General features: G+C 45.9%; 1 protein-coding gene across 1 annotated transcript in view; it reads right to left on the bottom strand.

Annotated features, from left to right (window-relative positions):
• PITRM1 (pitrilysin metallopeptidase 1) overlaps positions 1 to 16,393 on the bottom strand; it is a 92,734-nt gene that overhangs the window by 5,017 nt on the left and 71,324 nt on the right. Inside the window, exons 21-25 of the mRNA XM_088462711.1 lie at positions 14,736 to 14,856; positions 13,923 to 13,988; positions 9,849 to 9,961; positions 8,562 to 8,687; positions 8,312 to 8,457 (exon numbers count right to left, since the gene is read on the bottom strand). Of these exons, the coding sequence (XP_088318837.1) occupies positions 8,312 to 8,457; positions 8,562 to 8,687; positions 9,849 to 9,961; positions 13,923 to 13,988; positions 14,736 to 14,856 (572 nt within the window). The remainder of the gene's footprint in view (positions 1 to 8,311; positions 8,458 to 8,561; positions 8,688 to 9,848; positions 9,962 to 13,922; positions 13,989 to 14,735; positions 14,857 to 16,393) is intronic.

The following is a 16,393-nucleotide window of genomic DNA, read 5'->3' as shown; positions in this document are numbered from 1 at the left end:
GTTCAGGGACTTCAAATTGAGGATGGGGCGATGAGAGCCATTGGGTTTCTGCACCAGAAACAGCGTAGAGTAATACCCCATCCCACGTTGAGACTGTGGTACGGGTATAATGACCCCCGCTGTCAGCAAGGCCTCTATGGCTTCCTGAACCTGCAAGGCCTTGGTTTTGTCCTGAGAAGGACTTGTGCAAAAAAACTGGCAAGGCGGCCTGTGCCGAAAAGACAGGGCGTACCCCTGGGAGACCACTTCTCGCACCCAGGCATCCGTGGTGGTATTGTGCCAGCACTGGGCGAATTGAAGAAGTCGGCCTCCCACTCTGGGGTCCCCCAGAGGGAGGCCCGTCCCATCACGCAGAAGGCTTATCTTCTGGCTTGGAAGAAGGGCGCCTAGCACTCCAGGCTTGCTTCTTTGGCTTTGAGGCGGTCTTGGGTGCGGACTGCCTCGGGAAGGACTGACCCTTTGCCTTGCCCTGAACCCGAAAGGAACGAAACGCCGAGCTCCGGACCTTAGCAGGTGTAGTAGCTGAAGGGAGGAAGGCTGACTTGGATTTTGCCAGGGTATCTACTATTTTGTCCAGGTCCGGACCAAATAGTAATTCCCCATTAAAAGGTAAGGCCTCCAAGCCTTTCTTTGAATCCGCGTCTGCTCTCCAAGACCGCAACCACAATGGATCTACGAGCAGACACTGCTGCCGCCGAAACCCTAGAGGTCAACAGGCTAGCATCCAAAGATGCTTCTCCAATGTAGGAGGCGGCATCTCTCATCTGTCCTAACAACGCCCTCTGGACGTCCGGAGATTCATCCGTAAACGTGTCCTCCAAGGCGTTGGCCCACCCCTCAATGGCCTTGGCCACCCAGGAGATGGCCATGGACGGCCGGGCTACAGCCCCTGAGAGAGAATAGACTTTAGACAAGTCTCCACCTTCCTGTCCGTAGGATCCTTCAGCGAGGATATAGACGGCAATGGCAAAGTAGCACTCCTGATGAGGCGTGTTACATGGGAATCGACTGCAGGCGGAGTTTCCCATTTCTTACAATGCGCTTCCGGGAATGGATAATTGGACGCCAAGCATTTCTGTGGCAGGAAACGCTTACTGGGCGTCTGCCAGGCCACTGCCATGTGATCAGTCAACTGATCAGACAAGGGGAACGCTGTAGAAGTAACCTTAGCTTTTTTAAAACTAGGATACCTTGACTTGGGAGCGGGTGCCTCATCCTCAATCAGAAGAATGGCCCGCACCGCCTTAACCAGAGCCCGCACATTGATGGAAGACTTAGTGTCTACCTCCTGGACTGAGGCATCTGAGTCATCCTGCACCTCACCATCATCCGAGGACCCCTCAGAATCCGAAAGATGCGCAGCCTGTGCCATGACTGAGCGTTTAAACGCCCTGGAGGGCACGTCACTGCGCAACATCAACTGAAAAGCCGAAGATGCTGCCGCCAAATCTTGGACAGTGTGGGAAAGCGCATCCACCCAGGGTGGAGGAGCTGTCACAGGAGCCTGAAACGGCACCACAGCCGGCTGTGCCACAGGGGTGGACTGAATATACATTGGCAACCCCGCATAGGGACCAACAGGCTGAGACCCCGGGGGAGTCTGCAATAATTGTGGGACACCCGGGGAATGGGGGATGGCAGGCTGGGGCAACGCCCTAGTAGGGGCGGCAGTCGGGACCGACAGACGGTCCGCGATGGACACCAGCACCTGGGAAAACATCGCCCATGGTGGCTCCTGCGACATGGGAGGTTTAGACGTACCAGGGACCGCCTGGCACCGTCCGCACAGGCCGTCCTGTGACAAATCCTCCCTATCCACTCCTGCAGAACAGCGCCTGCAGGAGAACAATGCCGGAGCCCCGGAGTGCTCAATCTCCTCCTCAGACATGACTTAGGAAGAAAACGTGCGCACTCACCAGTGTGCTGAACAACAGCCCACAATATGGCACCGTGTAGCACACAACTGTATGTGACGGACCTCACAAATACGTGATCTATATAGGTGAGGTCAGTAGAAACACCCTTCCCCCGCACACCTGTAGGGCTTGTAGGAGAAGGAAAGGGATAGGTACAGGCTGACAGTAAGTAGAAAAAAGACACAGACAGGCAGCACTAGCAAAAGTCACATACCATGCAGGAAGATATACTCACTGCACCTTTCCACTACAATCAACCTGCCCAGATTCAGTGTCTGGGAGGGCTATAGTGCTGTGTACACTGTCCTTGTCGGGGGAGAGGTACACAGGGGGACCGGTCCGCGTGCTCCCTGAAGATCTGCGCTGCCAGTAAGAAAATGGCCGCTGGAGACCTCAGAGGAGGAGTGGCCGAGTATCTGCAGCTCAGCGACGCCAGACTCCGAGCTGAAAGGCGCGCTGAGCTGAGGGGAGGAGCTGCTGACAGGGAAGGCTTCCTCTCCTGGCTAGCATATTTAACCCCCAAGGTTGCATCCCGCTTGCCGCTTAATTACCCTGGTGGTCTAGTGGTCTGGCGGGGTATGCCTCCGATGGAGGGGGGGCCCGCCGCCACCGCTAGCGCCCCCGGTCTGTCCCCTAGACCGGGGGCATGGGACTGCATATAAAAGGCATTACCCCCGCACCGCCGCTAATCAGCGGTGCGCGGCTTACCTGATCTCCCCGGCGTCTTCCGGCAGCAGTCCCGGGGGAAGCCAGAGTCCGGCTAGCACAGACTCTGGCTTCCCCCGCCGCGATCCCCAGTTCAGTGCTGGCGTCGCGGCGCCAGCAGGGAGAAGGAGCGGCAGCGTGGGCGTCTTACAGACAGCCTAGCGCTGCCGCTCTGGAGAAAAGAACTAATGTAAAAATAAATTTAACCTAGTTAAATAAAAAGCTTTAGGGGGCTGCTCCTGCAGCCCCCCCCCCGCAGGGTGACCCGACTCCGGCCGGGCACCATCTTAAACTGAGGTGCCTGTGGCTCGGGGGCGGGGTATAGGGGAGGTTGGACCCAAGTGCATCCTGGGAGCAGCTAAAAGCTTTAACTCCGTGGTGCCCGAGGATCCAGGATCCAGCTATACCCCAAGGTCACCCTGTGGACCCCTATGGACCCTGAAGTAGAAATATTGATGTTCTCACATGTAAAATGTGGTAGTAGCACAAGCAACAGTAATTTCTGGGAGCAGCTCATGGATGGTATAATCTGTCACAAAAGCGAGTACATATTAGCAGGTGTCATGAATAATTATTGGAAAAGGCCCCCATACACCAATGACTGATTGTCGCAATTCAGCGATCCCCAGATGCCAGAGGATCGGTGAAATCCAATATGTTGGATTTCACAGACTTGCCGATGACTATCAAAATAGGATTCTGATTTGCAAGTCGGTGACTTTTAGCATTTCACTGATCCCCCGACGGATCGACAAACATCGACCCATCGGATCGGCATTTCCGATCTGATTGGAGGATCGGGCAATCTGTCGTTAGAAGTAATAGTGCCTATAAGACTGGTTGCATAATAAAGTGCTAAGTAGCCACCTAGTCGTTATAGGAGGTAACATCTCCATTAAATAGCAAGTGTACCTAAATGGTTTCTTGAACAAAGACAGCGACCTTCTTCATTTTTAATAATCTAATACAGTGGTTCTCAAACTCGGTGCTCAGGACCCCACACAGTGCATGTTTTCCAGGTAATCTAGCAGGTGCACAGGTGTATTCATTACTCACTGCAGCTACCTACATACCAGTGAAGTGCGATGAGGTCAATACATTGGAGATAGGAGCCGGGACGTACAGGAGGATCAGCGTAGACTGGGACAGACAGCAGGGATCAGAGCAGGCCAGGATGGAGAGGAGGAGTCAGCGCAGGCCAGGACGGACACAGGCACAGTAGTCAACGCAGGCGACACTCAGCACATGCACTCCTGTGCATGATATGAACACCGCAATACTATAGGCACGAATCTCCACGGGAGCTGATGAGGATCTGCTTCCCCCCTCCCTGCAAAATCCGGTAGCCAGGCAGCAAAATCCGGTAGCCATGGCGACCTGGCCCCCGGGATTTGTCGAGCCCTGCATTACAGCATAGACTTCTTCAGCCACATGTTCACATTGAGACAGCAGGAGGCACTGCTCTCTGCAACCCTAAACACATTTTACACTGTAAAATGATTAGAATATAAAGCAGATACTTTTGACACAGAATATGCCTCCCCTGACTGCACATCCCTGCTACACACTATACAATTATTGGGCCGATTTGTGAATAATAGTGTGTATGAGCAATCGTTTCAGCGTTTCACCGATAAAACTGTTAGAAAACATCCACAAGCGCATTCCTTCCATTATCTGATCTGTCGGTCAAGAATGAAAATCTCAGCTTCATAGTCCCGATATGGAGCAGTGTGTGTGCATTCTCAATTATCTGCCCATATTTCCCATGTTCTCCTGTCAAATCGGTATCTTCTATGGAAAAAATTGCATAATGTGTAACACAGATATTGGGGCTTCAATTTTTTTCGAAAAATCATCCCGGTTCCTTGTCTCGATCAAAAAAATCTGACAGTGTGTAGCTAATGGGGCGCATCCATCAGCGATGGATTGCCGCGATGCTGCAGCCCGCTATCGCAGAAATCCAACATGTTGGATTTTGCCGATTTGACTATCGCGATCAAAAAATTATCGCTATCATCAAATCGCTGACATGTAACATGGGAATGTCTGCGTTCCGGCGACGGATCGCAGAATATCGATGGTGGAAGGTCGAGGTTTCTACACGGAAACGCCGGCACTTCCCACCGAATCGCCGGATCGCAAAAACCTGTCTCTGATGTATGGCCACCGTAACTTTACACATTTAAAAAGATCCACAGGTGAAGCTAAATTATTTCACTGGTGACTGTGACCTGGAAAACATGCACTGTGTGGGGTCCTGAGAACAGAGTTTGAGAACCTATGATCTAGTGTACACAGGTTCTCAAACTCGGTCCTCAGGACCCCAAACAGTGCATGTTTTGCAGGTATCCTCACAGAATCACAAGTGAAATGATTAGCTCCACCTGCGAATCTTTAAAATGTGTCAGTGAGTAATAAATACACCTGTGCACCTGCTCGGTGACCTGTAAAATGTGTCAGTGAGTAATAAATACACCTGTGCACCTGCTCGGTGACCTGTAAAATGTGTCAGTGAGTAATAAATACACCTGTGCACCTGCTCGGTGACCTGTAAAATGTGAACTGTGTGGGGTCCCAAGGACCGACTTTGAGAACCACTGATCTAGTAGTTTAGATTTTAAAAGATAGTTTGATTTCAAATAAAAAAAAAATAATTAATAATTTTTATTACCATTTCACTAATTGTTTACACCAGGGGTTCTTAAGTACCAACAGGTCATGTTTTGTGCAGTTCTTTAATCACTCACAAGTGTGTTAATCTGTTTTGCTGGGTCATTAATTATCTCACCTGCTCCCACAGACAGAAATCCTCACAAAATGTGAGGGTTCTTCAAGAATGTTTCTAATCTCAGATTGTGTTAATCTCCAAAGATTAATGAAAATAAAAACAAATTAATATGAATATTCTTTAGTAACTATTTTTCCATCATCCAAATGCAAATGTGATTACTGCATTGGTATTACTGTATGATAAGTCAATCGTACCAGAAGCATGTGAACAACCAGATCAACTCCTCCATAAACAGTACAGTACTGGATCAGTGACACTGCAGTACAATCGCATACCTCCCAACATGAACCATTTCCAGGAGGGACTGGTCTTCTCTCTTAATTTATGATTGCCATCACCTGTGTTGAACTAGTCAATTTATAAGAAAGGTGTTTCAGCACAGGTGATGGTAATTCGAAATTAAGAAGGAAGTCCAGGAGCAGAGCATTTTGTCCCTCCTGAAATGGGTCATGTTGGGATGGTTACAAATCGGTTACACTTACTATGATCACTGCGGTGATACAAATCCTTTTACAGAGGACTTCTCACCAACAAGTTTAGGCAGCCACTGTGCCCCTGTATGCACTGGAAACCCATTATATTGGCTATAGCTGAGGGACTGATTCAGAGATGGACACTGTGCCATTGTTTACTCAGTCGTGCAATTGTTTGCTACCGCGCATACATGAGAAGTACAGAAATCCCTTACTGCGCACGCACGAAACCAGTGTCCCATATTGTTTGCAATTGCATACGGTATCGCTAAAGGTGCATACACACACAACGATTTAGTTAATGAACGATTTTAGTAAATGATTTTCTACCTTGAAAAAATGAACTAAAATAGTTTACTAAAGTTGTTCATTTACGATGTTCATTTTAATGTAATGAACGATTTTTATGAACTACAAACGATTTTTGCATATTAACTTAATGAAAATCGTTCAGTTGACAAGTCTGACTGAACTACAAACTACAAACATGAACGCACATGAATAATCATCGTTCATCGTTTGACTCAGAAAGTGAACGATTTTTTCAAACGAATATCGTTTAACGATAACCGTTCAAAAAATCGTTGTGTGTATGCACCTTTACACTTGAGGGTTTGCAATCTCTGGTTATTTTAGGGAGGAGACTGGGAGGTGACCTAAAGTGATTGCAATAAGGGACTGTTCCATGGGCGTTACAGGAGTGTCACGGGCGTTTATGTGAACGCTGCTGCATTCCGAATCACAAAACCACAGCTTCAGAGACCATATTTAGGCTACAGCAAATGTTGATGGTGCGACCAATGTTGCGTCGATGTTGAAGTGTTTACAACCTCCGTCGCAAATGCGCAGACCACAAAGTCTGAAAGTGGGCGTGTCACCGCTCGTATACTACATCACACCGTGCAGCACAAAGAGAAGGCTGAGATCACCATTTGCATATTCCCATAACCACTATTGTGAGAGCGGCTGCATTACCAACCATCTCTGAATCAGTCCCTATGTTTATAGCTCTAAACAGAGGCAACTCACATGTAACCAAATGACAGAACGAGAAATAATATGTCTAATGCATTGAGAGGCTGCTTTCTCACAAATGTCCATTCAACTTGCAAAATGGCAGCTTTATTGTTTTCTATGTCCTAGAGCAGTGTTTCCCAAACGCATTCCTCAGGGAGCACTGACAGTGCCTGCTTTCCATTTTTCTTAGCTGGTGCACAGGTATAGTCATTAAGCCGGCCATACACCACACCAACTTCCCTCCAACCATCCAACTAGTTGGTTGGTCGGAATGAAAATCCAGTAATGTATGGGAGCAAATAATTAGCAATTTGCTCCCAAACACCAGAAAATGGATGAAAGCTGTTGTTCAGACAAGATTTTTTTAAATCAAACAGATTTAACCAACTTGCCTGAACGACCTTTTTCATGTTTTCTGGTGTTTGGGAACAAACTGCTGATTGTCATTTGCTCCCATACATTACAGGATTTTCATTCCAACCAACCAACTAGTTGGAAGGTTGGAGGGAAGTTTGTCTGATGTATGGCTGCCTTTCTTGGCCGACGAATTTTAAAAGATCCACAGGTGGAGCTAATTATTTAACTTTTGATTCTGTGGGGAGATCTGGAGAACATGAACTGTTAGTGCTCAATGAGAAATGAATTTGGAAGTATATTTACTAAAGTGTAGGTCTTTAGAAGTGGAGATGTTGCCTATAGCAATCAATCAGATTCTACTTAACATATCTAGCACCTTCTAGAAGAGGATGCAGTAGGTATTACTGCCGGATGCATGTCCGGCGGTTCAAATCCCGACAGCGGCAGCCCGGGAAGGGTGAAAATCCCGATCGTCCATAAGGTAAGTATCGCTAACCTAATTGCCCCCCCTAACCGTCCATTAGGGGTGCCTAACCCTAACCTCCCCCCCAAGTGCCTAAACCTAACCCCCCCTTCCCCGCCACCTAAACCCAAGTCCCCCAGGGGGGTGCCTAACCCTAACCTCCCCCCAGGGGTGCCTAACTACCCCTTCCCCTAGCCTAACCCTAACCTCCCGGGGAAGTGCCTAACCCTAAGCCCCCCTGGGAGCCCTAAACCTAACTGTCACCCCCACCCCGCGGCTGTACGCACCCGGCATCACTTTGATCGGGATGCCGGGCGTCGGTCTTCCGGCGTCTGGTTAATGGCAGGCGTCTAGATTTAGACGCCCGTCATTAATACCACACCGGGATTAGAACGTCTGGAAGCCGGCGGTCGGGATTTAGACCGTCGGCTTCCAAACTACATCTCCTAGAAGATAATAACTAGAATCTGATTGGTTGCTATGGGCAACATCTCCACTTCTAAAAACCTGTACTGTCCTAGAGAGTGGTTCAGGTGACTGTGTGTAGATGAGAGGTGTTATTTAATGCCGCATACCCCACATGTACCTTTGTCAGAAGGAGCAACAGGAGAATCCACTGCTGAAAATACAGACAACTTTGCTTCATCTATATCTTCTAAGGTAAATTTTCCAAACTTGGCCCAATCAATCGCCTTTTCAAATGTGGACATGGTTGACAATGAATTTGGATCACTGAGAAAAAAAAAAGTGAAAATGATAAATGTATACCCTTTTATTACATCTCTTAGTAAGAGCTGCTCAGTTCTCAAATTTACAGCGAAGTTCCATATTCTCACCGATATGAGTAGAAGGTGAACACGCCATCAAAGTTCAATTTAGCACCTCCCCCATAGGCTCCTCCTTTTTCCCGGATTTCCCCATGGAGAAACTTGGCGGTCATTATCCGTGCAAGTATACGTAGCCTAAATTAAAGTGAAAATTACGTCACTTTTAGGTTCATATCAAGAAAGAAAAATCAAGGGAGAGCACAATGAATTGTTTAGAGAAAAAACAGAAAATCCTGTGCTAAATAGGTTTGGAAAAAGAATGACTGAATATTGAACTGTTCATGTAACATGAACATTTCTTTCAGTCCTTGCTCCATCTTCTGTTTTCTTGTCCTTGTGATCAATATTTTATTCTGTACACTCTGCTATGATGGTGTTAAAAACAAAGCAGAAACAAATAAGGACAAATGTAATGAATATGTCTAAGTGTAAGTGCATAAAAACACATAGAAAGCAACACATACTGCACATGATAAAATGTTGCCCAAAAACTGCATAAAATCAAATTTACTGTTGATTAGAAAGTTTTCTTTTATCCTTCTGGGCTTTATACATAGGCTGTTTAAGTTGTATTAGTCTGTAACATCCTGGAACAGCATATACAGATGTGTCCACATACATGTAGCCTCCTTGCGTGTTAAACAGCCTTTCTATAACGCAGAGCGTCTTTTCGAGCAACATTTTCCCTTAATATGCGTCTTATTCACAAAGCGATGTGAATAGTATACACAAGCAGCTTATGCTAATTAAAATGATATGCAGCATGCCTATATTCTGTGTGCAACTGCAACTGTATCTGCATGCAAATGTCTATGCTACAGTTTCACAATTAAGCCCCGTACTGGATGATTTTCATGAAGGATATATCATTCAAATCGTCCAGTGTGTATGAACTTAACCATGAATGATGCACGCTCCCGTGGTTCGTTAACGATATTCCCAGTCATCTGTACATGCAGCTCAATCTGGGGATATCGTTAACGATATAATAATGATGCCATGCTGCCACATGCAGCATGGTTCCCCCCTCTGTCGTTGCAGGCATTGGCAAGTGTTTATGCACTTATCGATGCCGGCACCCCCGCTGCAAATATTGTTCATACAGCATATTGTCCAGTGTGTATGAGCCTTAAGACGCATTTTAAAGGAAACAGTTGCACAAAGACGCTCGGTGCTACTGAGATGCACTGCGCTCACGCATTATGTGTAACTTGACTTGTAGTGCAGAGAGGATAGATGTATGTGGACAGTGGGCACATCTGTATGGTACATTGTGGAAGTTAGGTTTCAGATTACCTGGCGTAGTCTTCATGCATGTAAGGGACAGTTCTTACACATTCCCCAATATAGTTTACTGGAAATGGTAAGGAAAAGTGCGTCTTCATCTGACAGGGTTTGAAAGTTGGGTCCTAAAAACAAAAAAACTCATTACACAATGTGTAAATCTATATGGAGAAATGTAACACCTAATAAAATATATAAATAATATTAGAAGCACCAAGGAGATTATACATGCACTTGAACGCCAACTACAAGAGTTTGTGTTACAAGACCCGACAAGAAGAGAACATATACAACTTGACAAAAAGGAGACAACAACCAATCATCACAAGGGGTGGCACTTGTGTTCCCTAAGTAACTCGACGCAAACGATTTTATGGAGAGTAAAGAGAAAAAAAGCTCTCTTGCTTGTTTCACTGGTGGACACAAATCCTGTGGGGACAATCTTATAGCAGTCAAAGTGACAGAGGTAAAAAAGCACGAACATTGGACCAGCCCTGTAGTACTGTCACTTGGAAGACGATATGGCTGAACGGATGTTCACACAAGTTATAGAATTTAGCAAATTTATTCCATTTCACACATACCTATTCAACAGAGGTCTGGTCAAGAAAAACCCGTTAAGTCTTGAGTGAATATGTCTGGTTTATAGGCCTGATCCAATGAACAAGCATTCTGATAATACAGGCAGAGAATTGATTCTATGGAAGCCGTGATGAGTAGGTGAATATGACGGCTCACCAGTACATCTAGCTTAAAAAGTGCCATCTACTGCAAGTCAGAGGAAAAGAACAGAATGATTGAAGGATTCCATTCGTGAAACTGAAAAAATTATTTTGGCAAAAAGTGAGGAACAGGTCAAAGCCGTCTCTTATCCTGAATATAAACACCAGGAAGGGGACAACAAGAGAAGGTCACCTGCTCAGGGAAACATACTTTTGGTGGACATTACAGCAGCCACAAAGGCCATTTTAAAAGAAAGTCTCTAAACAAAACAAGACCAAACAGAAGACCAGTTATTCAAGGAGTCCAGTTGAAGCTTCTGATCTAGGTAAGACTTCAAACCGAAAAGTTCAGCAAGGGCGAGGGTGCAAAAAACAGTCTTCTCAATCCAATGGAAGTAAACTTTCCATGGTTTAATGGCAAGTGCAAGGTGAAGACTGTTTGGATTCTGAGCCTTCAGCAAATTCTGAATGATTATCTCTGAGAACAAACTCTGATTACTTATAAGAATTATGCCATAAAAAGAGTCACTGGAAACACTGGTGAAATAGTGGACTCTGGCCCTGATTCAGAGCCGGACACTCTGACAGAGCGCTCGCTCTGAATCAGGGCGTCTTTTTTTTTTTTTATGGAGCGGCCTACTGGCCGCTCGTATTGCTGTGGGTTGCCACAGCTAATGCGAGCGGCCAGGATGATGGTCGCGATTGTCAAGACCATCGTGACCATCAGGCTTGCGACGAGACCCTTGTGGTAGGGTCTCGTGGCCGCAAGCCCCAGAGATCTTTTGGCTCAAACAGAGCCGAAAGCTCTCCCACTGACATCACTTGTGATGTCAGTGGGACTGCCCCCAGACGGTAGGCGTTCTGATGGGCACGCCTCCGTCTGGGCAGCCACCCCCCCGGCCCGCCCACCAAAGAGGGCGTGCTGTCACTCAACATCGACAGCACGCCCCCTTTGGTGCGAGACCCGAAGCGACGGACTGCCCGTCGCTATCCAGGTCTTGCGCACGACGGAGCCGGCTCCGTCGTGCGCATGCGCTCTGGGCCTCCATCGACCCGGTTGCGAGCGCTCAGCGCTTGAAACCGGGTCTGAATCAGGCCCTCTGTGTAAGATGCTTGTGGCTGAGTGGCAGGCTAAAAGTAAATCTCAGGCTATTCTAACTAGGGATGGACATCGAAAGCCAGGTGTCGAATGGTTGCTGGACTTCCGACATCAAATCCAGTGATGCAATGGCAACTAGCCATCGCATCGCAACCATTAAATAGTATAACCTTTGCGATGGTTATCCCCGTGGTGCGAAAATTGGGGAAGCCTATGTGTAAGGGGTAGAGCCTTGTGGCTCTCCCCATCCACGTCAGTGGGGTCGTGCCCAGCAATCTCCGAGATGCTGGGCTGCCCCCGGGCTCCCTCTACACTGAGAATAGATGCTGTCCGCATTCGCACAGCTTCTATTCTCCTGCTGCTCACCCACTGCTCTGCTATGCAGAGCAGCGGAGTGTGCCCCCCACAGCCAACCATCGAATGGGCAGCGGAATGCTGCATCCGATGGCAAGCAACTATCAAATTCTCAGTATTTTTCACAACTGATAAGGATGTTCAACCGGTATGTGATATTCAGAATGTGTACCGCTGAGGGAACATGTACATACAAGTTCCATCGATATCAGCAGAATCATTGTCCCTTCCAACATCGCTGCCTTAATGCTAGTAGACAAGAAGACACGACTGATGTGAGGATGTATCAACGGAGGGAGAAAAGCTATCAGCCCTGAGAAACTATCGTTTAGGAAAGCTACCAAAACCTGATGCCTTATCAACTGATACACCAATCTCAAGAGACACAAAATGATGTGTCATTATAACAATAACTGGTTAGAGTTGGAAATTCGGAACGGCTTCATTTATAGATACCATGGTAACCAGGTCCTTCACTGCCATCCGATTGGTGCTACACTGCATCTCTAGAGGTCTGCAACCCATAGACAGAAAAATGAATATGCGAGACCATCTTCTGAGATTAAACTATAGAGGATTTGTTGATGTGGATAATCCAACTAAAATTAGCATGTGTCCAGAGTGATATGTACATAGAGTAAGATAGCATTGTGATCCCCAGACTACAAATATTCTCAGAGCTGCTCATTGCCTGAATGAAAGGACAAGCGGAGTTCTAAAATGGTGAAGGGCAGAAACCAATAGTAGGAGTGATGTATGGGGAGTCCACAGGGTCATTCTTCCTCATCACAGATACGAGGGATCATAGAGATTCCATACAGAAATTGGATAGGTAAGAGTATTGGTTGAGAATTTTCAGGTTGAAGATGGATCTGAATGACTCATCCTTCCTGGCACTATGAAGAGATTGAAAAAGTGGCCGTGAAAGATCTTCTGGGAGAACTGGAATGGACTATTCTATGTGTGTGCGGTGGGGGAATGCAAGGCACAGAAAGAATAGAAGATACCTGTGGGGTGTAGGGGAGATTGGTCTAAGAAAATAATGAGGGAAAAAAGGGATTATTGTTTTACCTGTAAAATCCTTTTTTCAGAGTCCATGGGGGACACTTGGACTGTTGGTATAGGTGGAACTGCAGGAATCTGGGCACCAAAGAGTTAACTTCTTTGGGAGCAGCAGAGGCTGTGCCTCCCATATATACCCCGCCTGAAGCCCGGGAACCCAGTTATACTTAACAAGCCCAAGGAACAGGAATGGATCATACACACCAACTGGTTAGAGACAGATTGCTGGACCAGTGAAACCCCCAGCCTGTCTTTATCCAGATCTTTAACGGGGTGGCTACTGAAACTCTGTTCCTGAAAGCTAAGGTTATACTGATTCGGTTATCTGGAGAGAATATCTGGCCGTAGAGGAAGACACTACGGGACACGATGGACAGACTGAAGGTCTGCGTACCGAAAAATAGGAGCTAACAGGGGCTGCAACACAGCCCCTAAAAAACGTGCCCGCTTCCTAGAGGCACAAAAAAAAAAAATGGCTTCCAGTGCAGACGGGGTATGGGGAGGAGGAGCCTGTGCTGCTCTCAAAGAAGTAAACTCTTTGGTGCCCAGACTCCTGCAGTTTTTACAATACCCACAGTCCTAGTGTCCACCAGTGGACGAAAGAATAAGGGTGGTTTTGTACCTGCAAGAAATTACCTGTACCCAGGCAGGCCTATCAGAGACTTAAACAAATTTACTGAAATAGTCTTGTTGCTTTGTTGATAAAAGTTTTATGTACATTTGCACTCTTGACTGTAATTCACCATGACTGAAATTATACCAAGTGTAGCACAATAAGCCCAGCACAACATGAAGTAGATAAAACCCAAATTGCAGTTCATGTTATTGTTAAATAATCAAATTACTTACATGGACCAACTTTCTGGAACCTTTCTGTGAAAGTTCACCCCCAGCTGATGTAGGATTTAAATATTTCTAGAAAATGAAACAAGTGGGCATTAAATATTTTTAAGACCTGAGTCAGGGCCCAGCTGTCCCAGGGTGTGGTGAAAAAGATCGACAGGTAATAGGTCAACAATGTATAGGTCGACACAAAACCCAACCCTACCCCTTTCCCTGGTGCCTATACCTAACCATCCCCTCCGGTAGCCTAATCCTAACCCTCCCCCTGGTGCCTAACCCTAATTCCCCTCCAGCAGCCTAATCCTAACCATTCCCAAAGTGGCTAACCGCAACCTTACAATGTAGGGAAAATAAATAATCACGGGTCTATCATTTTTGTGTCGGCCATTGGTGTGTCAAACATTTAAACCAGTCGACCTATTCATTGTTGACCTTTTTACTGTCATTCGGATACCCCTATGCCAATATGCTCAGCACCTACTGAAGGCAGGTCCTGGTGATGTCAGAATTGCATTACATGATACTGTATCTGTAGAACAACAATGAAAAATAACTTTTATATTTAATGATGTGTTTTAACAATGAATTAACCTGGAATATAATGAAAAATGCAGCTGGTGCCAACAAGGGAAGATGGGGAGGAGCAAATAAGCTCATGTACATAGGCTAGACTACAGTGAAACACAACTAATGGTGTCCCATTTTATGACATGAAGTAGTATGTGTTTTTATTCTATTATATACGTTGTTTTGTTGGGTGTGTAGTCAATGTTTATGCGCAGATAAAATTACAGCAGGCACAACAAATTCATTATGTACCTCGACAATATGAGGACGAATGGCTTTGCGTTCCTTTTTACTCCGTTGAATTGCCGCAACAAAGAGTTCCACTTCCTTTGAAGCTGCAGACATCTGCCGAGGTGTGGCGTTTACTGAACACCTATTAAACAGAAAGGTAAGTATAACCTGTGCATGTAATGTATGTATAATATATATATATATATATATATATATATATAATAAATGACCAGGTTGCCGGCACTCCCGTCCTAAACTTATTCAATTGCGTCCGGTGCCCTCCGTTTAAGCTCCCAGCCCTGAGACCCTACCACAGGGTCTGCTCGCAAGCCCGATGGTCACGATAATCGCGACCATCGCCAGGCCGCTCGCAAAAGCTGTGGGTGGTCACCCACAGCTTAGCGAGCGGCCTGCGGGCCAGAAAAAATAAAAATCCCCGCCCTGATTCAGAGCGAGCGGCTCTGAATCAGGGCCTTAGTTCAAAACATCTGAGAAATGCATAAATGAAGGAAAGGTTAAAACCGGTTTACTTTTCTCTTGAATTTTTAGGGTCTGAAGGATGGCCTAGATTAGTTCAGTAACTACCACTCTATCAGGAGAGCTGTCCTCCCAAGTGGAATGGTCTAGCCATTCCTGATCCACAACCTCCCCTTCCTCCGCAGATCCCTCTGAATACTCTTCACCAGGGAAATGTACAGTCTCTAGAGGCTGTCGAGGCCAAGACTGCTTCTAATTTTTTTTTTTGTTTTTGTTTTTTGTTTGTTTTGTTTTATTATTGATTACTGATTATTCATTACATTCATATATTTTTATTTGTGCGGTCCACCAATTCTAATCCATACCAGCGCTCATATACCCATATTTTTAATCTGACCACTATTTATTGAGCTGCGGAAATACAAGCGCAACACACCATTTTTATTTTTTACGATGAACAGACTTTAGCGAGTCTATCCATTTGTATAATAAAACCTGTAGCTACAGGATTACAGACTCTCTCAGAGGAAGGGGGCTGAGACGGGTAGACCTGCTGCAAAGCTAAAGGAACTGAAGTGCTTACAACAGACTGGCTGCGGACATCCCGCACTTCCTTTGCTAAATCTGTAATGGACTGGGTCATTACCTTTGCCCATGCAGGCAACACTTCTTCTGCCGATGCATCCCTGGATAAGCGCTGACCGGACGCCTAAGTTTCACAACCTTCCTAAGGGGACTCCTGTTCCTTGCTCACTTTAAGGAGCTTTGCAGAACATTTACAACAGGTATAATATATCAGATGTGCAGTCCCCTGCTTAGCTTTGGGGGGGCTGTCTCCCTTTGCAGACATACTGTTACCACTAGTGATAACACACACAGAGAACAAAAACGTGTCTGTTTTCTTTCCCCTGTTTTTTTTTTTGTTTTTTTTTTTTTAAATTATATTAACCCAAGCAAAAGAAAAAGTATTTGTTAACCCTTTTTTTTAAACAGCACTTTCAACCAAAAAAAGAAAACAAAAGTCTAATGGAGCATACACACAGTCAGATTTGTCAGATGAACGATTTGAACGATTTTACCAAAGTTTTGAACGATGTGAACGATTTTTGACTGCATTAAAATCAATGGAATCGTTCAAGTCTGACTGCAAACACATCAGATGTCAGATATCGTTATCTGACAAACGGGAACGCGCATCGTTA

The sequence above is a fragment of the Taudactylus pleione genome, unplaced genomic scaffold (genome assembly GCF_031769625.1).
Source record: "Taudactylus pleione unplaced genomic scaffold, aTauple2 ptg000053l, whole genome shotgun sequence".
Taxonomy (NCBI): domain Eukaryota; kingdom Metazoa; phylum Chordata; class Amphibia; order Anura; family Myobatrachidae; genus Taudactylus; species Taudactylus pleione.
Note: the sequence above shows the minus strand (reverse complement) of the source record. Positions and strands in the feature narration are given on the sequence as shown.